The sequence below is a fragment of the Lycium barbarum genome, chromosome 2 (genome assembly GCF_019175385.1).
Source record: "Lycium barbarum isolate Lr01 chromosome 2, ASM1917538v2, whole genome shotgun sequence".
Lineage (NCBI taxonomy): Eukaryota > Viridiplantae > Streptophyta > Magnoliopsida > Solanales > Solanaceae > Lycium > Lycium barbarum.
Window position 1 is genome coordinate 151218783 of NC_083338.1, and position 25382 is coordinate 151244164.

At 33.7% G+C, this 25382-nt stretch overlaps 4 protein-coding genes across 4 annotated transcripts; 3 read left to right on the plus strand and 1 right to left on the minus strand.

Moving 5' to 3' along the window:
- The first annotated feature begins 997 nt into the window (after nt 1–997).
- Nucleotides 998–6535, plus strand: LOC132628139 (GDSL esterase/lipase EXL3-like). Its single transcript, XM_060343874.1, has 5 exons — nt 998–1346; nt 3669–3799; nt 4368–4598; nt 5157–5412; nt 6123–6535. Exons 1-5 carry the CDS (start codon nt 1097–1099, stop codon nt 6311–6313), a joined length of 1059 nt encoding a protein of 352 aa, XP_060199857.1. The 5' UTR covers nt 998–1096; the 3' UTR covers nt 6314–6535.
- Nucleotides 6536–8909: 2374 nt separating this feature from the next.
- On the plus strand, nt 8910–12309 carry LOC132623911 (GDSL esterase/lipase EXL3-like). The gene is made up of 5 exons (XM_060338726.1): nt 8910–9231; nt 9674–9804; nt 9906–10142; nt 10829–11084; nt 12050–12309. Exons 1-5 carry the CDS (start codon nt 8991–8993, stop codon nt 12214–12216), a joined length of 1032 nt encoding a protein of 343 aa, XP_060194709.1. The 5' UTR covers nt 8910–8990; the 3' UTR covers nt 12217–12309.
- A 2906-nt stretch (nt 12310–15215) lies between these two features.
- Nucleotides 15216–19582, plus strand: LOC132628141 (GDSL esterase/lipase EXL1-like). The gene is made up of 10 exons (XM_060343876.1): nt 15216–15551; nt 16153–16283; nt 16370–16603; nt 16685–16940; nt 17033–17187; nt 18114–18381; nt 18459–18589; nt 18667–18900; nt 18979–19234; nt 19313–19582. The coding sequence occupies exons 1-10, from the start codon at nt 15302–15304 to the stop codon at nt 19492–19494; spliced, it is 2097 nt and encodes a 698-aa protein (XP_060199859.1). The 5' UTR covers nt 15216–15301; the 3' UTR covers nt 19495–19582.
- LOC132628140 (CO(2)-response secreted protease-like) lies at nt 19510–24561 on the minus strand. The gene is made up of 9 exons (XM_060343875.1): nt 23900–24561; nt 23072–23322; nt 22859–22970; nt 22022–22541; nt 21718–21824; nt 21270–21512; nt 21058–21172; nt 20752–20962; nt 19510–20233 (listed from the first exon to the last, which is right to left on the minus strand). Exons 1-9 carry the CDS (start codon nt 24079–24081, stop codon nt 19665–19667), a joined length of 2310 nt encoding a protein of 769 aa, XP_060199858.1. The 5' UTR covers nt 24082–24561; the 3' UTR covers nt 19510–19664.
- Between the last annotated feature and the right edge of the window lie 821 nt (nt 24562–25382).

Sequence of the window (25382 nt, forward strand, 5' to 3'; positions counted from 1 at the left end):
CTATTTACCAAAATGTGAAAAAGAAATGCAAAATCGAAATATAATGCATGCTATATTTGTTTTACCTCAATTTACGGGGAAAAATTTACTACTACTAAATAACAAGATACTTCTAATAAAAATGTGAAAGGTATTTAATTAGGAAGTTTCTCCACAAGAATACTTGTATGTACTACTATTCGTAACAAGTCGATGTGCATTATTGGATTTTACAAGAAAATGGAATAAAGATTTTATTTTACTTTTATAAAGATTTTACAAGAAATGGAAAAAAAAATCTTACCCTCCCCCCACCTTCATTTTTTTAAAAAGTTTTTTTATTTTTATTTTTTATTTTGGTTTTTCACAACCCCCCCCCCCCCTCGCACCCCAACCAACCCCTCCAAAAAAGTTTTAGTCTTTTCAAAAAACTTTTTATTTTTTATTTTTACACCAAACCCCCCCAAAAAAGTTTAATTTTTTTTACACCTCCCACCCTCCAAAAAAAATTAATTTTCGTTATTTCAATTTTTTTTTAAAGTTGCACTCCGAATTCAAAAATTGGTTTTGCTTTGAGTATGTGCAAATGCTTTTAAAATGACATTTTATAACTTGCGTACTAAACACAAGAAAATGAGTAGGAAAACTACTTATTTTCCGAGAAAACATTTTCCTTCATACCAAACACGGCCTCAATATGTACAAATAATCAATAGAAGCACTTCTTGTAACCAAAACAAAAATTCATAGATGTTCTGGACCACACAACTAAATTGAGACTCTATTCATGACTTAAGCAACAACCAAAAAAAATAAATTATGATTCAAAACACATAAATTAACAATTCTTACTCGACCTATGTTGTAGCAGGTAATGCATCTAAATTTCAAGATTATTAATTCTACTACGTTTTAAGGAATCTTACATATAGATATTATTTAAATAATTTACATTGGTGTATATATAATTTAAACAACTTATAAAATATACTTTCTTAGCCTCTATAAATAAACAAAACCGCGACTAAAACCTACTTAAAGTCGACACTTCAAACCTCAAAGTTCTCTTTTGTTGGTATTCTTGGAAAGGAAGTGTCTGAATTTCAGAAACACAATAATGCTGCATAATATGGTTATATTCTTAATTTCTTTTGTGCTATTTAGTGGCTGTGAATCGAAGGTGCAGTTACCAAAGAACTTGGTTGTAAAAGCAGTATTTGCATTTGGAGATTCAATAGTGGATCAGGGAGCTAATAATTATATAGCCACACCAGCAAAGTGTAATTTTCTACCTTATGGTAAGGACTTCAATGGTGGAATGCCGACCGGAAGATTCTGCAACGGCAAGACGCCACCGGACTTGATAGGTAAATCCGTCCTAATTTATGTGATAACGTTCTGATTTGAAAGTTGAACGAGTTTTCAGTTTTCCTTTGATCACAATTTTTTATTATGCTTTTGAAGTATTTTGAATTATTAATTACTGTGACTTATAACACTTTTTGCGTAGTTTTTAAATATGTTCTTTATTTCGAAAAAACATTCTATGTCCAAATTTACGATCGAAATTAATAAGTTTGACTCTCGAAATTCAAATTGTACCACGTAAATCGGGACAAAGAGAGTATTCTCTCTTGCTGTCGTTGATTTCTTCTTAGTTCCTCAAGAACATTTCCGCTCACTCTAGCTTTTCCTATGTTATGACAAAAAAAAGAAAAAGATTTTAACCTATATGTGTACGACCAATATAAATGATTTTCTACAGGTAATTTACCTTGTTTTCTAAATTATTAATCCACTTTTTATACAAAATTACCTGATGTTTATCTTTTGGTCAACCTGATAGCTAAATAAGTTGTTAAACTCAAAACGAATCCATAAAAAGACGACTTTGCATGGCACATAGCGTAATATCTTCAGTGACTTCTTTCCAGCCGGAGTTTATTATGGGTACTTACAGTTATTTTTATGTTAGTATCTTTCTAGGGTTATAGTTACTTAAAAGAGTTTTAATTGAGAATGATTAATTTAGTAAAATGTTTATGTTGGAGTAGAAGTTTTAGCTACTAGTAGGGGGAGTTAATATGGTAATTTAATGGCGCCGTCGTTCATTAAATTTTCAGTTAATATGGTAATTATATTTTCAGTAGAAGCATCGCTTGTTCTAATATATAATAATCAGTATTAGTTATATTAATTTTAATACTATTTAAATAATTCTAAGCATGGCTCATAAACAAGTCGTGTAAAAAAATGATTTATACTGACAAATGACAATGCATATAACTTATATTCTTTCATATTCGTGTTAGTAAAAATTGAGAACAATATAGTTCAGTAACAAGTAAAATAAGAAACAGCTTATCAAATCACAGTTGTGTCGTGGCAAGTCACTGCCTTGAAAGCGATTTTCAGACCGACCAGGGTGCAAATCGTTTAGCCTGGTACGCTTCCCAAGGTTCCACGACACTTTCGAACACTTACACTAGCAGCTGAAAGTTTGGAGATTACACAAACTATTGCCCAGAAACAAGAAGAAAAGATTAACTTTTAAGTAGAATAGCGGCTGAAAGTTTAGAGATTACATAAACTATTGCCCAGAAACAAGAAGAAAAGATTAACTTTTAAGTAGAAGAAAACGGTAAATTAGCATTAACTCTTGAATAATGGGTCACTTAATTCAAAGGGGTCCACCACAAGGGGGGCAAATTGACTCATCTTGAGTAAGAAGCGCAATTCTCATGCGCGCAAGACCACTCTCTTATTCTAGCCAATTTACCATCCAATAAAGGCTTTCTCATTATAAAGTGGGAAGAAAGACTTTTCACCAGGTACGAGGGACTTTTGACATTCATAAAGGACAAAAGATAAATGAGTGAAAAAAGAACCGACAAGAAAACTTTACCTCTGCGTTATCAATAAATAAATTACTAACATAATTCTCACAATTCGTGAATTCTTTGACTTTTCATCAAGTTAATTTGCTAATAGCGAAACGACTTGTTTTCGCTTTTTATTTTTCAAGGGGCAGAAGGACGAGTATAAGTTTAAAAAAATTGTCTATTACAGAATGGATATTAATCTCGTTATCATCCTATTAATACATAACATTCAACTGCATGATGCGACTAACTTGTTTGTAGTGAGGTTTCAGCTTTCAAGCATTTATAGCTCACATGCAAATATATCTTACTTTGGAAAATAGATGCGTTGGTTACTTCACGGCCATAAGTGCAAATGGGACAAAGTCAAATTGTGACAAACAATCTCAATTCTTTGATGTCACCTTGTCAAGTGATTTTATTTGTTACTGCAAGGAAAATTCTTTAGTAAAAATAAAATTTCGGGATTTAATAAAAAATGCAAAATAAAAATAACACAATCACAAATTTACTCCCTTCGTTCACTTTTACTTGCCCACTATGGACCTTGTAAACCCCTTAAGAAATAATAAATAAAGTGTATAATTTACCATGATACCCATATTAATTGATGTATATTTTTATTGAACTTGAAAAATGATTTAAAATGAGTAATTAATGTTATGGATAAAACAGGATAAAAGAAATTATCTTCTCTTAATATATTAAAAGTGATAAGCAAAAAATAAAAATCTATTTTTAGAATACTAGATATGTAAAAGTGAACAGAGGTAGTAGTTGACATGACTCCATGTTTGGCAATTTCAGCGGAAGAATTGGGGGTAAAAGAGTTTGTGCCAGCTTACTTAGATTCAAATTTGAACAGCGAAGATCTCAAAACTGGAGTAAGCTTTGCATCTGGAGGTTGTGGATTTGACCCTTTAACATCTACCACGGCGGTAACTTTTTACTCCCTCCGTTTCTTTTTATGAGATCATGTTTATAGGATTCAAGAAAAAAAAAGATATTTGAAATTTATAATTTTTAACATGACATAATATTTGTGTGGCTATATCTAAAGCAATGTCACTAAGGGTATATAAAATCTGAAGTTTAATTTAAATTAAGTCAAAGTTTAGAAAATGATCACTTTTTCTTAACATATATTAAAATAAAAACAAGGTCATGTAATTACGTAAAATAAAGGAAATTATGTCCACTGACTTTGAAAATGGGTGGTTGAACTTTTGACTCATGCTTGCCTCACGGGCAAACCTCAAGGTAAAAAGTTAAAATTGTTCTAATGAAGCAAAATTTGTTAAACTTAAAATTTGGCCATGGATAAACAAGGTCAAAAGTTCAAAATCACCGCTTTTAATGTCATTCTTGCAAACCAAAAGGAGGGAGTAGAACTTGTGATTAATATAGCCATACTTAATAACATTAACCAGTCTTGTCACACAAAAAACAAATAGACCAAAAGAAACACTAATCTCTGCTCCTATTTTTTATGTTTATGCTAATCAGTTAGCCATACCTCTATCAACACAATTAACTCAGTTCAAAGAGTATATTGGAAAGCTAGAACGATTCGTTGGAGAAGAAGAAGCCAATTATATTTTGGAAAATAGCCTTTTTCTGGTGGTTGCTGGCAGTGATGACCTTGCAAATACATATTTCACTGCCGGAATTCGCCTGACGCAGGATCTTAACTCATATACAGATCTCATGGTGGCCAAAGCTTCTGAATTTCTCCAAGTTAGTATACCTTAATTTATGCATATTATATATATTCAATCTTTTGTTTTCAATTTAGTTGGGAGCGTAAAAACCTTGCAGCTGTCGTGATCCAAGTTCATGGTATGTATTGTCTGTCTCGTATGTAAAGTTCATGACGGAAGATGGACCGACGAGAGTGAGTCATAGATAAGGACTGACAGTGTTTTGGGCTAATAAGCTTCTGAAGAAGGGTTCACATATACCTAAAGCGAATTTCACATCGGAATGGGAGAGGAAAATGGAGAGCTTTAAAAGGCATAACACAAGTCCACATGGTACGTGCAGGCTCAATGATGGTGTAACAGATAAATCTGTGAAGCCTGTAAAGTAGACAATACGTGTTATGGGCTTGAATCGTGACAGTAGACGATTTTCTACGTTGCAAATCTGAATCAGTCAGGCAATGCATTCTGGATAATGGATGATTAAATCAATCAAAAAAAATTATACGTATGAAGAGGATAGACAGTTAACAATTACATATTAATTATATTAATTTGCAATTGATTCAAATGTTTGTTTTTTCCTTTCTTGAAGGAATTGTACAATTTAGGAGCAAGAAAAATTGGGATTTTTGGAATTCCACCAATAGGGTGTTTGCCATCGCAAAGAACACTAGCTGGAGGGCTAGATAGAACATGTGCTAAGGAGTACAATCAAGCAGCACAATTGGCCAACAGAAAACTCTCTATGGGCATTGAGGAGTTGTCCAAAAAGTTGCCTCAGTCTAAGCTGGTTTTCATCGATATCTATAATCCTCTTCTTGATCTCATTGTCAATCCCAAAAAATATGGTACTATATACATATCTTTTCTCATGAGTTAGTCTTATGTCAAATGAGCAGGTTCGGCTAAATTTGGGCGGATTAAAATAAAGTGAGTTAATGACCCGCCCAAATGCACTTGGACTAAATGGGCTGAGTTAAAATTGGCTAAACAATTAATGGTCATGATAACCCAACCTGTCAACTCTTACTAAGTTTTAGATTTTTTGCTTGTTTTTTAGAATTTGTTAGAGTACTTAATAACATTTTTCCTTTTATTATGACTATATATAATATACCAAACAAAATAAATATATCTTTTTAAAAACATTTCTATAATTTTTTTAATGGATCAGTTTGGAGTAAATACCAAGCTAATTTTTAAATGAATTGAATTGGACGGATCAAAATGAGTTGAGTTTATTATTGGGCGGGTTAGTTGGACAGGTTGGGTGGATTATAATTCATAGGCTACTTTTTGTCACCCCTACTTATATATATTGTGTAAAAAAAAAATTATACCATTAGATCACCTTTACATGTTGTAACAAGTAACTTGTCATATTTTCAACTTTACAAATTTCACCTTTTATGAAAAATTATCTATAGATATTTTTAGGGTGATCTGATAACTCAAAATTTCTTCACATTATAAGTATACTAGCTAGACCGCTTGTGCTTCTTCATTTTTGTCTTTATTTTCTTGTTTTATCAATTTTGTTAGTGTGGATTTGTTGTAGGATTGGAAGAAGTTGAGAGAGGGTGTTGTGGCACGGGAATAATAGAGGTGACATTATTATGCAACACATTCAGTGGAACATGTGAAGATGATACAAAATATTTGTTCTGGGATAGTTTTCATCCCACAGAGCAAGGTTACAGGATTCTTGTCAATCAGATCGTAAAAAAATACATCAACAGTTTCTTGTAGATGATGATCAGTGCACTCAAGATGAAGATGTGTAAAGGTCAAGAAAATGTGTTCAACTAATCCGTCCTCTTGTGCTTCTTTTCTTGATGCATTGATAAAGCTTTACCTCATAAAATAAGGCACTGAAATTAAAGTCTTTGTCATTGTTTCATATACGTATATCCAGTAGTGTTTATGTGGGAATTTTTAAATTGAATGAAAAATGAAACTTCTCCATGAGAACATAGTTGGTATTTAGTGGTCCTTACTAAGCGATTACTTAATAATTTCTGTATTGTCCTTAGTAATTTGATTTCATAATTCACGCCAAAAAATTTTAAAAATTTTCTGGAAATAAAAAATTCTCACTTTTAATAAACTTAAAGGATCGAATTTGCTCATGAATGTATTTAATGGGACCATTTTGAACCTACACAACACAGAAAGGACAATTTTGTTATTCCCTCGGTTCTTAGAGTAGAAAGAGAAGAATTAATGAAACTTTTTGTGACGTGCTCATTAAATTGCATTTACCCGACGATCGAAATTTACCGGACAACATTTTGACGTACACGATTTTGCAAAGTAGAGAATTAACCACACAAGTTAAGCTACTTGATGTAATCCTTATACTATCAATTTAAGTTCACTTACGATAATAAGTAAATCTACGTAACATGCTTGATGTGATAATTTAAAATTATTTTACGCTGTCGGGTATGTATATACTTTAGAATTAGAAATGTCATGTACCAACTTAAATTCTAGTAGCCTAGCTTTGTAGTACACAGGTCTGTTCAGTTTGCATGGTTTCAATTTGGATAGCAGAGTGAGTCACCTGCTGCTATGGCTTTGTAAAGGATTCATTTGGAAATTAATACAAAAGTTCAGTTACCACAAAAAAAAAAAAAAAAAAAAAAAAAAAAAAAAAAAAGTGAGTTCAATTATGAAACTTGAACATCTGTTTAAGAATGGGTCATTTGCACTTTTGTCCCTATTTTGTGCTGGTCTTTAATTTTTACCCCTCAAGACAAACAACTTTTTCACAGGCATAAGTTTATATTTTCATTTCATCATTCTTTAAAAATTATGCCCCGAGCCATTAAATTTTGAAGGACAAAAATTAAAGACCACCCCATTTGAAGGGACAAAAATTAAAGACCACCCCATTTGAAGGGATAAAAATTAAAGACCACCCCATTTGAAGGACAAACCGTGCAGTTTCTTCTTTAAAAATCAGGCTCGTGTTTCTAGTTATAGTTAACCGTGCTTACACGGATCATAAGGAAAGAAATTACACGAATTTCCTTCAAATGGGTTGGTCTTTAATTTTTGTCCTATAGTAATAAACTTTATGTCTTGGGGCATAAGTTCTTTAATCATGCGGGGCGTAATTTGTGAGATATTATTATGTAAAAATATAAATTTATGCATTACGAAAAAATTATTTTTATGAGGGACAAAAATTAAAGACCATCACAAAATAGGGACATAAGTGCCAATGACCCATCATAAGGCGTATTAAAATAATTTCTCCAAACGATTTTATCAAATCAATGGTGATCAATGTAGAATCGTGTGGGTTTCTTTAATTAAGTCGGGTTGAGGAATATTATATTACTAGTAGTTAGTTGCATAATTTACTTTTCTATATAAATGAAATGCAACTTGGTGGAGAATTAATTCATCCAAATTCTTCAATCACACTTTTCTCGTTGCTTGGCACTTTTTTTCTTCACGGCTGTCTCTCTTTAATGCAAGAATATAAACATGAGCTATAATGGAGATGGAGTGTAAGTTCTTCGGTGTATAATATACTTAGACAATCGAATCAATAAAAAGGTAAATTATATGTAACTCTATTTAATAGTATTGATTTGTTAGCTAACAACATTTTGTCATGCGCATCAGTGGCGTTGCCACATACAATAAAGTATGGTAAGTTGAACACCCTTAATAAAAAATATATCATGTGTATATATATAAAAGTTTACCAAGTATATATACATAAAAAGTTAATTTTTGTGCATGTATATTAAATCTTGAAGACCATTAATGAAATTTCTATCTTCGCCACTGTCGTGCACAACTTTTGCATATTGGACAAACTTGTCGGGATGGATATACCTTGCCTTAAGTTGTATTATGAGATATCGCTTTGTCATGAAATTTTACTACATATGTATACATACATAACAAGCAGTACGAAAATACTAAGTACAAATATAAGGAAAATGACATCCCTTGTCATTATAGTGATTTATTTATTTGTTTACTTCTTCAAATGTTGATACTGTTTCTGAAAAATTCTGCATACATTGCCGGGAGAAACCACATAATTTACGTACTTGATATTTATGTCGATATCATTTGATGCCTTCGAAGACAAATGAGTTGGAGTGCTTTTTAGGTAATATGGTAAAAACTAAACTCTTTCCCAACAAAAAAAAAAAAAAAAAAAAAAAAAGAGAGGAAACTTTTTTCTCCATATTATGAAAGTTCTCAACGTCTTATACTCATCTCATGCGTATGATATCACTCATCATAACAATCTATGACGTATTCCTTTTTTGCGGGTTCTATAAATAAACAAGAACCTCAAAATTCTTTCAAGTGTCCGAATAATATCTTCAACTTCGATAGAAGTTTCGATATATACAAGGTTTTCTTCTCGCATAGAGTTTTTAGTACAAATAAAATGGCTTTGTGGTGTTTACTTTTTATTATGTTTTTTAGTGCATGTGAAGCAAAGTTGCAGCTACCAAAGGACGTGAATATAACTGCGGTTTTTGCTTTTGGAGATTCAATTGTGGATCAGGGAAATAACAACAATTTAACAACTCACGCAAAGTGTAATTTTTTGCCTTATGGGAAAGATTTCATGGGTGGAAAACCAACTGGAAGATTTAGCAATGCCAAGACTCCACCGGACATGTTAGGTATATTTTCGAGTTTAACTTCTATATACTAATACTGTAAAAAAAAAAAATGAAAACTATCACGTCACTTAAAGTATAATTACAGGTTTATTGAATTATTTACTTGAAAAGTTAGGTCTGTTCAAGCTACAAGAAGTTAAATTACATGATAGTGGCAAATATTACTTACATTTTGGCATGTAAGTAAAAGAGAATCTTTCAAGAAGGTGTTTTAGAATAAAAGTTTTGGCACATACTTGCGTGCAATAGAAAAACAAATTACAAAATTATGTCCATTTATCTTTTGTTCCTTAGGGAATAAATTGACAAATGTTTATGTAGTTTTGTAATAAGGGTTTTACACAACTATCTATGTCAAAATTAATCTGTTAATTCCTAATAAAGAATGTATTTTTGATAAATCAGGGAGTTTAACATCAACCTCTATAATTGTCCATTTCAGTGGAAGATTTGGGGATTAAAAAGCTAATGCCAGCTTATTTGGATCCAAATTTGAAAATTGAAGATTTAAAAACTGGAGTAAGCTTTGCTTCAGGAGCCTCTGGATATGATCCTTTAACCCCAATTCTCGCGGTAATTGACTTCACATTCAACGTATTCATTTAGATGTAACATTAGTTTTTAGTGGTGAAATGACATTTTTATCCTATAAATTTTCTTGTAATGTAAATCAGTCAGCGTTGCCGCTATCAATACAATTAGCTTTTTTTCAACAATATATTTGGAAGCTGAAGGGATCTGTTGGGGAAGAAGAAGGGGACAATATTGTAAAAAACAGTCTTTATATAGTAGCTGCTGGCAGTGATGACCTCTGTAATACATATTTCATGCTCAAAATTCCACGGAAGACGCTATACAATATTGACTCATATACTAATCTTATGGTGGATGGAGCTTCCAATTTTGTCAAAGTAAGTATGACTATTTTCAAGTCATAATTATTCATCGAGTTTAAGTTCTATGCATTAAAAATGTATACATTTTACACCATCAAGTTGAGTTAATTACATGCAATCAGGGGCGGATATATCTTGCCCTTACCAGTGTCATGTGACACTGTTCGTCAAATTCTTTTACTAAATATGTATATATAAATAATAAGCAAAATAAAATTATCAGGTATAAATATATATATATATATAAAAAAAAAAAAAAGTACATTGTTTTTATTTATTTGTTTATATATGTTCACTTCTTCATATACTGAACGAGTAATTATGAAGTACTAGTTTCATTTCAAATCAAACACAAACTTATATAACTAATTTAATGATTGAGCCAATCCCATGAACCATGATTACAAGTTCATTTCGTACTGAATCAGGCCAGGATTATATGTACATTTTCATTATGAGAAGAAATCATTTAGGCTTATCTGAATAGATGGTACTATTACTATTAAAAATCATGAATTTCTGACAAAATGTACTGAAAAATAACTTACTGAAAATGTTTTTGACGGACTTCTTGTCAAAAATTTCATATTTGTGACGGTGTTCTAACGCGAACTTCCGTCGGAAATTCATTGATTTGTACCATTGATTAGAAATCGATCTATAGTTTTGATTCAAGGGCTTTTTTTCTTTTTTTGGTGAAGGATTTGTACAATATGGGAGCAAGAAGAATATGGATATTTGGGATTCCACCAATAGGGTGTTTGCCATCACAGAGAATCCGAGGTGGAGGTCCACCTGGAGTTTGTGTCGACGAATACAACCAAGCCGCACTAATGACAAATACCAAATTGGCAGCTAAAATTGATTCATTATCAGAAAATTTTCCTGAATCGGAGCTTGTTTACATCAATATTTATGATCCTCTACTTGATCTTATTGTCAACCACGACAAATATGGTACATTATCTTAAACAATACTCTTCTCCAACTACATATTTGTAGATGAGTTTAATTTTTATATATCGTCAATATTAAATAAAATTATGCTAGCAAGTTACGGGCAGGTACGGTTAGGGGTATCAAATGACGGGTAGGGCAAAAAGAGTGGGTCATTAACCCGTCAAAAGATTACTTTGACTAGATTAGGATGAGCTAAACAATTGATTTGTTTGTAACCATCAGATTTTAGTTTCTTTGTTTATTTTCTTATGATGACTTGTTTAATTACCAAACAAAACAAATAAAACTTCTTCTTTCTATATTATGGCTATATATAATCAAACAAAAAGAATTATTTTTTTTTAAAAAAATCTTGATAAGTTTTTCATGGGTCAATTTGGTCTATATATTTAGTTTAAAGTAGGCCAACTCTTAGATGGGCTGAATTAGTGAGTATACGCTGATGATACATTTATTATATACAAATTACACAACAATGATACAAATCTATGATACATTTTCTATACATATACGGTAGGGATACATTTTCTATACATATTTGATCTTTAGTGGCGACTAAAGTTGCCACAATAAGTCCTTTTTTTTCCAACGAACTTTTAGCGGCGACGGTCTTTATTTTTTGAGTAAATGGTGCGGGCTACAAATTGGGTTTGGGGAAACTTGGGCCATCGGTTTGGATTAGTTTCACCCGGTCGGCCATTTCTGTCTTTTTCCCTTATAGTAGTGGGTTGAGTTTATCATATCTCTATAGGCTAATTTTGCCACACCTAGTAACCCTCTATAAAAGAGGAATAGGTCAGCTGAAAAATAAGGCACTTTCTCTGCTATAACAAATTAAAAATAATGATAATATAAGAATGACGCTGTATATCAGTTAGTAGATCTTTTGTCGAATGCTTGAACTTCTCTTTTACTTTCCTGTTTTTCTTCTTATGAATTTAGTTGTTATTGGTTGATTTTAGGTTTTGAAGAAGCAAAGAGTGGCTGCTGCCGAGGAAAGAACGAGTTCTTACTATGCAACAACATCAGTGGAACATGTGAAAATGACACAAAATATTTATTTTGGGACGGTTATCATCTCACAGAGAAAGGTTATAGGGTTCTCCTTGATCAGATTTTCAAAAAATAATTAACAGATAGTTTATTGTAAACCTGAATTATCAAGATCGAGATATATGTCTTATCCAATTAATAAAAATTGTATTATTAAAGTTCGAAAACAATTGCGTTATATTTCGTCCTTCGTTATCTTCTTTTTAGCTTCAAAAGATGTGTTGTATCTAACATAATTCGAACCCACAAACGCATGAAGCTAGGATTTAAAGATTATATTCTGAAATACGGGTCAATTGCTTATCTTCTTACGCCATGGTGACCCCATTGGCCATGAATTGTTTGGGCTTGGCCCATGATCATGAAAAGTTTGAGAACGCAGTCCATATGGCTGGGAACCTCAAGGGTGTAACGCTAAGAGTGAATGATGTTGCAAAAGCTGCTCTTTTCTTGGCAAATGATGATGCTACTTACATAAATGGTCATAATCTGATAATTGATGGTGGATTCAGCGTCGCTAATCCCTCTTTTGGGATGCTTAAATATCGTTAATCAGCTTGATTAATTGAGCAAGTGTAATTTTACATTTACAAAAATAAATATATAAATAATGGATGTTGGTTGAAATTTATTAAACCAATACTTTCAGTGTTTATATATTGAGATTATTGAAGGAAAAACAATTTTGTTCTTATAAAAAAGGTCAGTTTAATAAGTAGGTCTAATTCAACCAGATCAAAATTTCTTGGTGTTGCCCTCAGGATTTTTATATAATGTGTAAGAGTTTATGGTGAATCGTCAGAATTTCTGGCTAAATATTGACGATCACCGTAACTTGTTGTTAAGGTAAATCTTTCATTTGAAATCTTGACGATTCGTCAGGATTTGTGACCAAAATTCTGACGAACGTCATAATTTATTAAATTTTGTGACTAAAATCCTGGCGATTCATTTCTGATTTGTGACGAAAGTCTTGAGTGAATCACCATAATAAGTCAAGAATTTGAATAGTTGTTAAATCTTAATTGCTTTTCCACTCCAGATGGCGTGATTTGATTTCAAAGATTTAGACTTAATGGTTTTGGCTTTTAGCCATCTCTATACTTTAGAAAATCAATAGTTTAACTCTTCAAAATTTTGATTCAAAAATTGTCTAATGATTTCTTTTTTTTTTTTTTTTTAAACTAGCTTTTACACTGATTTTTTTCGGACCCATTTTGCTAACGTAGTTTAAACGTTTCAAAACTAGTTTAAATGATTTTACTCTGTTTGTGAAACTACCTTTAGGCTTTAGTTCGATATATCACCTAGCCCTTTTAATTATCTAAGTCCGGCCGGTTAACCGTCCTTTAACGGATCTTAAAGGATGCTTAACACCTTCCCTTTAGATTAAGTGAACCCTTACCTAGAATCTCATATCAAATAAGAAATCCTGGCAATTGCCAGAATTTTGCTTGGAAATCCTGACGAATTACGTAAAGTTATCCCGGCAACCGCCATTAGCATGCTTCACATTCTGGCACGGAAGCTATTTTTTCAGACTTTTCTTAACAAGTTCAAACTTTAAAAGATGGCAACGAAAGATCTTAATTGTGCAAATTACCATTATTCTCTACATCATCCACACAAGATCTGCTTAAACTGTCACTGAACTATAGGAAATAGGTAATGGATTCACTTTTCTTTCTTTTGTACAAGAAAAGTTACTTATTTTTACTATTTCACTCAATAGGTCTCTCAAGTCGAAAAGTGATATATCTGACCACTTTTTAATGACGTAACACCTAATATTTTAAGCCAAAATTTTTAAACAAAAAACATTAAACACAACCAATTTTAACCAATAACCTCCCATCCAACCCAATACCCGACCCATAAAAAAGTAGTGCATACGAGTATATGTTTTGATCTCCTACTCCAATACTGGCCATTCTTTTTTATGACAGATGAAGTTGCATTTACTGATGCAAAATGAAAACTGAATTTTTAATTCTGCACATGCATTATCTTTACTGCAGGCTAGTTGCAGTAGTTTGTTGAGATCATAAACTCTGTAGAAAATCGAGAAGGGTAGGTACTGTCACTTAATGCAATATATGCTACTTATCTCTGAACCATGTCCATGTGCAAATTACTCTTATCCGTGATTTCATATTTCATATTAGTGATATTCCGATTTAATATTTCAGAGGAGTAATATGATGTACTTCCGCCGTTGAATCCAGGTGACACAGTTTGACTCGACAAGAAGTTTAAATAAAAATAGGAGGCTTTTGAAAATTTGAAGTTTTAAATATAACACAGTTTATGTGATTATAATAAAGTTTCTCATTAGGGATAAAGCAAAAAATGTATAGTTAAATATTTCTAAATATAGAAATGTATAATTTTTTTTTTAAACAGACTAATAAAAATTATCACATAAGCAGAAAGAGAGAGAGTATAAAATTAATCTTTTTGTTTGGTTTCCAATCCGAATTCGCACAGAAAGTCCACATTGGGGTGGGGGTTTGGGGAAAGGGGGGGGGGGGGGTGTAAAACGTGTTAAAAAAATAGGAAGTCGGAATTGAAGAAGAAAGGCTTTACCATGAAAAATCATTATCCTTAGAGAGATATCGTCCATATACGAGCAATTTCCTCGGGATTAAACAAAGCCCTAGTTTATTGCAAATTAACTTACCCTAGTCATTTTCTTTCACGAACATATGTGTCTGTTCAATTTAATTAAGACCTCCAAATATTACGAGCTAACTCAACAAAGTAGGTGATTCCATACATAGGGCTCATCCTCGGGATCTCTGATTGAGGATGAAGGAATACTTACCACTTCACCACAAACTATTGTTGGTGTAGTAAATTAATTAATCGTGAAAGCAGCTCTTCCTGTCCCTGCACTCCCAATTGGTCAACTTTGCTAAAAGATACGGTATCCATTTTATGTAATAAACTTGTGGATTAAAATTGCCGGTGGATGTTGACCTTTCTAAAAAAGGAAACATTAAAAATCAAGTCTTTCATAAAAGCGAGCATGGTCTCTACGTGCAATCTTTCCTGTACCTGTAAGTGCAGCATTTACTCAGCATGATTGAGTTCTTGATTCTTAAAGTTAAATAGTAGCACTAGTGCTTGTGTGTTTCTGCTAAAAGTTTTCAACTTTATCAATGAAGTTCCTTTTATTCAAAATATACTCTTTTCTTGTGTTGTCAATAAGTTTTTGTTATGCCATAAGGATACCTCCTAATAAGTCTATTCCAGCAGTGATAGTTTTTGGAGACTCCATCGTTGATACTGGTAACAATAATGGCCTCAAAACTATATTTAAGGTTAATTATCCTCCTTATGGTCAAAATTTCATGGGAGGAATACCAACTGGAAGATTTTCTGATGGCAAAGTCCCCTCAGATTTCCTTGGTAAGAAAAGTTTACTAATATATATGTACACCTACGTTGCTCGGACTCTTAAAGAAATGTCAACTAGTGCGTGGTGGATCCTCCAAAAGTAGTGTATTTTTGAAGGATCCGACACCGGTGCAGCAGCATTTTTGGAGAGTAAGAGCAATAAATAGCTGAAAAGTTCTATCTATCTAGAGTTTGAATAGAGAAGAGTCCTCTTAGGCCTCATTTGTTTTCAATAAGATTAAGACGTCTGACTATGAATGCACCTCTTAATAATAAGTTGTTGTAATAAGATTTGGAGCCCGTTTGGATTGGCTTATAGCTTAAAGCTGTTTGCAGCTTATAAGCTGAAAAAAATAAGTTGGGGTAATCCAACTTATTTTTTTTGGCTTATAAGCTGTTTTCAGCTTATAAGCTGCTTTAGATAAACTAAGTTAAATGGGTCCAATTATTTTTTTGAGCTTATTTTAAGCATAAAATGACTTTAAGCTGGCCAGCCAAACACTCAAAAAAGCTGAAAACAGCTTATAAGCCAACTTATAAGCCAATCCAAACGGGCTCTTGAATACAAAATAATTAAGACTTTTTATTTTATCAACATACGTCTTTATTTCAGTGGAAGAATTGGGAATAAAAGACCTTTTACCGGCATATCTTGATCCAACTTTACAAGCAGAAGATCTCATCACAGGAGTTAATTTTGCTTCAGGAGGTGCAGGATATGATCCTCTAACATCTGAAATTGCGGTACGTGTTTTTTCTTTATTCATCAATGTGTGTTTTTACCAGCACTTTTCTTTTAGTTCTGAAATAAACTTAATGTGCATATGCAGAAAGTTATATCATTAAGTAGACAATTGGCATTATTCAAAGAGTACATAGTAAAGCTCAAAGAGATAGTAGGAGAAGACAGAAAGAATGAAATCTTGGCCAATAGCTTATTCATATTGGTCACAGGAAGCAATGACATTACCAACACGTATTTCAGTACTCCTCTTCGAAAATCATACTATAATATTTCATCATATGCGGATCTCTTGGTCAACTCTGCTTCCAGTTTTGTACAGGTAATATAAAGTTTCAACTCAATCTGAATTCATTGGAATATACAGGACTAAATATGAGATTTTTTTTTTCATATTCTGAAGGATTTGTATGAGCTAGGGGCACGTCGGATTGGTGTTTTAAGCATACCACCAATCGGATGTTTGCCATCACAAAGAACACTGGAAGGAGGAGAAGAAAGAGAATGTGTTGATTATTTGAACCAAGCCGCGCAATTGTTCAACAGCAAGCTGGCAGCTGACTTAAACTCTCTTGGAAACAGATTACCTAATTCAAGATTGGTGTATGTAGACATATACAATCTTACACTTGATGTCATCTACAACCCTCAAAAATATGGTAAAAATATGTTTACCACTTTCTTGAACAAATATACTCCAACTTATAACGGACAAGATTTCCGTTTCTTATCTTTTTATATGATTGTGCAGGATTCAAGATTGCAGACAAGGGATGCTGTGGAACAGGGAAAATAGAAGTTGCAGAGATCTGCACTTTTACGTGTTCGAGTGATTCTGATTATGTTTTTTGGGATAGCTTTCATCTTACAGAAAAAGCATACAGACTTTTAGCTCATCAAATTCTTGTCCTACATTTAAGTAGCTTCTTCTGATAGATTCCACATGCCAACATGCATAAGTGGATATACTCTAATCACTTTATAGTCCTTACCAAGCATAGATTTTTTTTATTTTTTTTTGGGTATACTGCTAGAGAATGAGAATAGCAGCTCACCCTATGTACTATCCTTATCTATTGGTTTACAAACAATTATATTAGAATTATAATACATGGAACGTGATACATGTGTCACCGTGATTTTTTTTTAATAGATTAAGCAAGTAAATGATGTGATAATAACATAGTTGTATACATGATCTATCACAATACATACAAACTCGATAATCGAAATGTGCATTATGCAACAGATGAATTTCAGAATGGCCAACTATGTGAAACTTAAAAGTGATTCACTTACCTCGCGAGTTGATGTAAGAGAGGATCTTATAGCCATCCTTATTAGTTACTACAGCGCCAGTGATATATTTGAATTCGGGTGCTACAATTCTTGCATCATCATCTACTACTATAAAACCAGTGCCAAGCTGCTACTCTCTTCATTTAGCCTTTCACTAGGTGCATATATTTTGTCAAGATTTTCATGAAGAACAATTATCGCTTAACTTCCTGAAATACCTCTGTTAGTTATATATAATAGTTCATTTCTTCGAGAAGACATCATTATCTTCTGATTTGACTAAATTGCCACTACTGTAGAAGATCAACAAGAGGTAGGTACAATCATTTAATGCAATGCTTGTTATCTGTTGTATTCAAAGAACTCGCATGTGGTTATATACAGTATTCAACTAGAGGTGCAAGCATTTACTAAGCATCAGGGACCTCATGTTCCCTTTAGAAATTGAATTATTGATTCTTAAAGTTAAATACTAGTGCTTTTGCGTTTCTGCTTCATTAGTTCAAGTAATGTTTTCAGCTGTATCGATGAAGTTTTCATCATTCAAAATATGTACTTTTCTAGTGTTGTCAAGCATTTTTTATGCACTTCTACTATGCAATGTCCAGGCAATCATAAATATACCGCGTAATAAGTCTATTCCAGCAGTGATAGTTTTTGGAGACTCCATTGTTGATACCGGTAACAATAACGGCCTCAAAACTGTAGCGAAGGTTAACTATCCTCCTTATGGGAAAGATTTCATGGGAGGAAAACCAACTGGAAGGTTTTCTAATGGAAAAGTTCCTCCAGACTTGATTGGTAAGAAGAATTTAATTGTCTTACCTACAATTCATTATAGAGAATAGTCCTTAATCTTTATCTTTAATTTATTTCAGTGGAAGAATTGGGAATAAAAGAGCTTTTACCAGCATATCTTGATCCAACTTTACAAGCAGAAGATCTCATCACAGGAGTTAATTTTGCTTCAGGAGGTGCAGGATATGATCCTCTAACATCTGAAATCGCGGTATATTTCTTTCATTTATTCGTTTTTATGTGTTTTTAGTTTTTTTTTTTCATGGAAATTTTTTTATGTAAATGCAGAATGTTATATCATTGTCCGGTCAGTTGGAAATGTTCAAAGAGTACATAGTAACGCTTAAAGAGATAGTAGGAGAGGATAGAAAGAATGAAATCTTGGCGAATAGCTTTTTCATATTGGTCATAGGAAGCAATGACATTACCAACACGTATTTCAGTACCCCTCTTCGGATATCATACTATGATGTTTCCTCATACGCCGATTTTTTGGTCAACTATGCTTCTAGTTTTGTACAGGTAAGATAACGTTTCCACTCAATCTGAATTTATGGGAAATACAAGACTAAATATGAGATATTGTTCAAAATTCTGAAGGATTTATACAGGCTAGGAGCACGTCGGATTGGTGTTTTGGGCATACCACCAATCGGATGTTTGCCATCACAAAGAACACTGAAAGGAGGAGAAGAAAGAAAGTGTGTCGATTATTTGAACCAAGCAGCACAATTGTTCAACAGCAAACTGGCAACCGACTTAAGCTCTCTAGGAAACAAGTTTCCTGATTCAAGATTGGTGTATGTAGATATATACAATCTTCTACTTGATGTCATCAACGACCCTCAGAAATTTGGTACGAATATGTCTGTATTTTTCTTGAATATCGATAAGATTTCCATTTGTTATCTTTTTATATTATATGATTGTGCAGGATTCAGGATTGCAGACAAGGGATGCTGTGGGACAGGAAAAATAGAAGTTGCAGAGATATGCACAGTTACATGTTCCAGTGATACTGATTATGTTTTTTGGGATAGCTTTCATCCTACAGAAAAAGCATACAGACTTTCAGTTCATCAAATTCTTGTCCAACATTTAAGTAGCTTCTTCTGATAGACTTTTTTGGGATAGCTTTCATCTTACAGATAACGCGTACAGACTTATGGTTGGTCATTTATATATTATTTTCTCACTTAGTGCACATAGTTGTATTCATGAACTTTAACAGTACATACAAACTTGCTAGACTACTTTGATCGGCAATCAGCAGGTTCCGGAGTTCATCAGACACCTTTTAAGTCAGTGGTTACGACAAATGGACTTCGAACTTTGTATTTACCATTTGTCCATGTAATTGATCCAAACAAGTCTTCCTTTAGTTTAGATGAAGCTTTGAAAGACACTTCATAGCTCAACTTCTTACTATTACTTGTAAATACCAATTTATTGGGAATCACTTGGACTTCCAAACCAGCCGATGCCTTTATACTTGCAGTGTATGCTGCTTCTTCTTCCGCAACATTAGTTAAAGTTCTGGTTACTTTCTTGGTTTCATTTTCTTTGATATTTGAAACACCAATGGAGGGGTAATTCATTTGTGAGACTGATTCAGAACTTGAGTTGGCGGGACATGAAAAATCGCCAGGAACTGTATTTGAAATGAGTTTTATCTTTGTTTTATCATAGCCGATTGAGCATAGGAACTGCAAGTAGTCTGCAGCGTTAGTCTCGTAGACCAATCCCGGATTAAGTGCACTTGAAGGGCTTGCTTCTCCGGCTCCTATGTCGTATGGTGTTGCAGCGGATCCCGAATTTGTTGTGATTGGAGCCTTCAAGTTGTTAGTTTGTATAGCTGTAGAATCAAAGATTGACATGAGTCACTATTAGGTCTGGCAAAATGGTTAGTTAAAACAAGTAACCATCAAAATATGGTGGATAACTGACTTTTTAAAAATGGATGAAATATGGATATTATCCACTAAAAATGGATATCCATTTTCATGAGTTCTTGCTCTGGGAGTCTTAAGTTTATTTTGGCTTTCTTCTGTTCTCACCTGGCTATTCCTAAAACCCTGGATAATAATATGGATATCCATATTATCTGGTTAATCCATTTTTTATCTGTGTTGTGGGTGGGGGTGGCGGGGTGGGGGTGGAAGTTCAGATATTTTATCCATTTTTTTAAACCTGTTTTTGACCCGCCCATATCCCATCCAATCCACCCAACCCCTAATCAATATAAAGGGCAGCCTGGAAGGGCCATACACATCAGGTCTATCGTTCACAGCTTTACCTTGCATTTCTGCAAGAGGCTATTTTCACAGCATTGACATGAGGACTCAAAAAACTATAGTATGTTAGATTTATTACCTGTGGTCATAATCGCTGATTTGATTGCTGAAGGACTAAAAGAAGGATTTTGCGCCTTGACGAACGCGACAATACCAGAAACATGAGGGCAAGACATGGAAGTCCCTGAGATTATGTTGAAAAGCGGTGGCTCCTGGCCAGCGACAGCCTCTTTTGTGTCATTTCCAGGCCAAGCCGCAAGAATTGCAACACCCGGTGCTGTAATATCTGGCTGCAAGTACAAATCAAAATACATTCAGCCTGTTTTTTAATCTGTTTTTCTGCGTTAGACCATAACCAAAGAACAAAAAAAGTACTAATATTTACTTTGAGGAGATTAGGAGTGTTGTATGAAGGACCCCTTGATGAGAAGTAAGCCACAATAGGAGCTGGTTTGTACTTAGTTATCGAAACAGTTGGAAGAACTGATGCAAGTGGATTCCTTCAGGAGTTTTCAAGAATATAATAAACAAAAATGTTAAGTTTGCAAACAAATGAAATTCTGAATTACCAACTATCGGAAACTTAAAAGTGATTACTTTGTTGAGTTGATGTAAGTGAGGATCTCATTGCTATCCTTTTCAGTCACTACAGCTGCTGGAAAGGATTTGAATTTAGGTGCCACAGTTCTTGCATCATCATCTACTAGTATAAATCCAACGCCACCTTTGCTCCTCACTTCTGATAGCTTCATACTAACTGAATATTCTCCGTCACGATTATCACAAAGAACAATTTTCCCCTTAACTTTCTTTTCATCTAATGAATCAGGAACACAACTCCTGAAACACCTCAGTTAGTTACAGGTAAGTAATAAAGTCAAACCGCTCTATAACGACGTCTTTTATCTGTATATTTAAAAATCGGTTCCATAGAAAACGTGGTTGTTATAGTAAAATGTTGTTATAGAGAGGTCTGACTGTATAATTCATTTCTTTGAGTAGACATCAAATGTTGTGACCTAATACTCTCTATTCTTCCAATTACCTTGCATTTTCCGCAGAAACATCATTATCTCCGGATTTGGCTAAATCGCCACTAATCAACGGGTATACCGGAGACTTTGTCAGATTACTAAAACTTATGCCTCCACCCTGAAACTCAAAACAAGGATACCAAGTATTTTAGTAGATAGCTTAAACAGTTAACTTTGGCTTAAAACATCAAAAACAAAAAGCGTGATTGATGTTTAGCATTCTGTGTACTAATTCATGGCAACAGCCTACAGTATACAAAAAGTAGCCCTTTTTAGTGTTGACCTTCTATAATTAGGAGCAAAGAATTGTTTTACCTTAATTAACTTGTGCCCACCTAAGACAATATCTGTCTCAAAATCGCGGTCAAGTGTAGTAGCTGCAACGGTGAGAATCCAAGGAGCGACGTTGACAACACTTCTCGCGTCAGGGCCATCATTTCCAGCAGAACAGACAACAAGAATTCCCTTTTCAACAGCATGGAATGCTCCAATAGCTATAGGATCAGTAGAAAACTCGGGTTCAAGTCCAGATGAGGAACCAAGTGACAGCGATAAAACATCAACCCCGTCTGCAATAGCATCATCAAATGCTTTCATTATAGCTGATCCACGACATCCATCACTCGTGCAGACACGATACATGGCTATTCTTGAACCTGGGGACCCACCCTTCGCGGTCCCCGAGGCCAAGCCGTAATAGGATGCTCCTGAAACCGGGTTCCCAGCTGCTGTAGATGCAACATGAGTTCCATGTCCATTCTGGTCCCTAGCTGAGCCAGAAGTTTTTCGACCCTTCTCATCAGAGGCGTCATAAAACCTTGCACCAACTAGCTTCCTAAAAATTAAAATGATCACAAAAATAGAGAACGCTATAAGTTTCTAGTCATATGTCTATGAGCTGGAATGCTGCAGAAGGATGTTAATTTCGCGTATGGTTTCTAAACGTTACTCACTATTGTAGTAAAGTCACCATAGTGTGTATAGTTTAATGGTTTTACAGTAATCGTGACCAAAGTTTTGTTACTTTAATGTGACTGAAAATGGTTTAATGACTTTACTGTTATACTATGTAACGTTCAGTTATTATGATGTGGTGAAAAATAGGTGTGATCATACGTGAAATTGACCCGGAATATAAGAGGAGAAAGTTACTTGTTGCATGTGGAAGAGCTGAAATCATGACTGTCCATGCAAGTGCCTTTCCACCTTGATGGAACTTCACTCATTTCATTGTCACTAAAACTCTCTGATTCAGGCCATATTCCTAAATATGATTATGGAGATTAAATTTTGTGATACAATAGACAGAATATGCAACTTTCTGGCACTATATTTTTATTTGTGGAATTTTTTAAAATATCCTACCTGTGTCCAAGATTCCTATTATGGTATCAGCTCCTTTTGGAGATGAGTTATCAGAACCAGAACTGATTTCAACATCAGTTTGTAATTGCAAGAAATCCCACGAACGCGTTGTGTGGAGTTGCAATATTGGATCAGGGAACACTGAGATAACTCCAGGTCTTTTAGCAATGGATTTGGCCTCAGCTTCTGATAAATGGGCTGCAAATCCTGTGAAACCATTATTGTAGCTATGCACAACTGCATCCTTTTTCCTAACAGAAATTAGAAATAAATGTTAGCTCAATCTTGAAAATGAAAATTCCATTAGTCATGTTAGCATTCAATAACCTGGCTACAGAATGTGCAAATATAGTCCTTGAACCTGACAAAACATTAGATTGTTGTATAATGTCTATAAAATTTTAGGTTGTGGTCTAACATTCTCTCATAAGATTTTCAATTTGCTCAAAAGTGACCACTGTCTAAAAGGTCCATAAATTGCAAGAAAAGAAAAAGAGGGATCATTACTAAACGACTGTCTCAAAAAGGGACAACCAACCAAAATTTACGTTACTACTTACTGATTCAGACTTTCAGAGTCATGTGTAATACTCCCTCTGTTTCATTTTTATGGGGCGGTGTTTGATTCGACGTTTAGTTCGACCAAGAAAGAAAGACTTTGGATACATACCTCTTAAACGTGTCATGACGTTTTTATGACTGTAAAAACGTGTCATTAAGAGTAAAATACATAGTTTAAAGTTAAACATGTCATTCTTTTTAGGACAGAACAAAAATGAAAATAGTGACGTATAAAATGAAACAAAGGGAGTATTAATATAAACTAACCTTTTGATCAAGGAGCTCATAAGGTCTGCTTGATGATTATTAGTGCCATCCTTCGATACACCAGCAGCACCCATGTAAACAATGTATATACCATTATTTTGTCTTTGAGAAACTGCATTAGATTCTCTAAGGAAAGAGACAAGAAATAAATAGAAGCACAAAACCAGAGCAATGTCTTTCATTTTTTTGTTGCCAAATCTTTAACAAATGAAGGTCCGTTTTAAGCTAAATCTCGCTCACAAAAGCCTATTATATACACATGCTAATCAGTGGAATGAAGTTTGGTACTGTTTAGCTATAGGTAGAAATTGATTTGTATTTGTAAAATCACTTGTTTGGTGCATTTCATGCGCGTGCGCACTGAACGAGCGCCCGTCAATCATATGCCACGGGCTATATATTATAACCAACTATAGTGCGTATAATGCTTATCCAAATACGCCACTATGATAGTGGTAGTGCTGGTGGTGGTGGTGGTAGGCGGTGGAGATCGTCGTCGTGGCAACTGGTAACTGGACTAGTATTTTAATGTTAAGATTATTTATTATGTTGAAGTCATAAAGGGTAGTGGGTACGATGTATATACTGAGATTTGAGTGTAAGTGCTAAATCCAAGTTGTAAAGAAGTATAAGCAAACAGAATAAAAGAACTACCCACATGCCTTTTAGATTGGAAGGTTTTCCTAACCATTCAAGTAGTTGTAGCAAAAGTTGTTTATGACATTCAAGGTGTGGTCTAGTGTTTAATAAAGTTGATGAAAATTATGGGAGAGCACTTGGTTCAAGTCTCAGTAAAGAAACGTTTGTTATTTTATTTTCATCCGTCTAATTCTCGTGGACAGAGTTTTCCGATGTTATATTGAGAGTTACACCCTCCGTCCTAAAAAGATTGTCTTACTTCCCTTATTAATTTATTCCAAAAAGATTGACACATATCTATATTTATAAACAACTTAACTTTATGAGATGATTTACAGTCACACAAATATCTAAAGTTTGTTTAGGACCACACATTTCAAAAGTCTTTCTTTATCTTTTAAACTCCGTGTCAAGTTAAACTAAGATAATCTTTTTGGGACGGAAGGAGTAATAGATACTAGTGAAATAGTAGAGATATAGTTAAATTAGCCGGAAGACTGCCATTATTAAAAGAAAAAAAGTTGTTTCTGATAAGGCTTTTAAATATTCATGTACTATGTGATTAATTAGCAGGATCATATGGATCAAAATTAGCTATATCCCATAGGCAGCAATAATTAATAAGTGATGAGTGCCTTTTAGCATGAACATGACTTACATTGTACCCAAAAAATAAAAAATAAAAGACCATGACTTACAAGAGATTATTAGTAGGAATATATCAAACAAATGAAAAATGAAAGAAGAAATTAATTGAACTAAAAAATCGTAGAAAAATCACAAGTACTTTTTGCTTCCTTTAGGGCCTGTTTGAAAAGCCACCCAGGTAATTGAAATTGGGTGT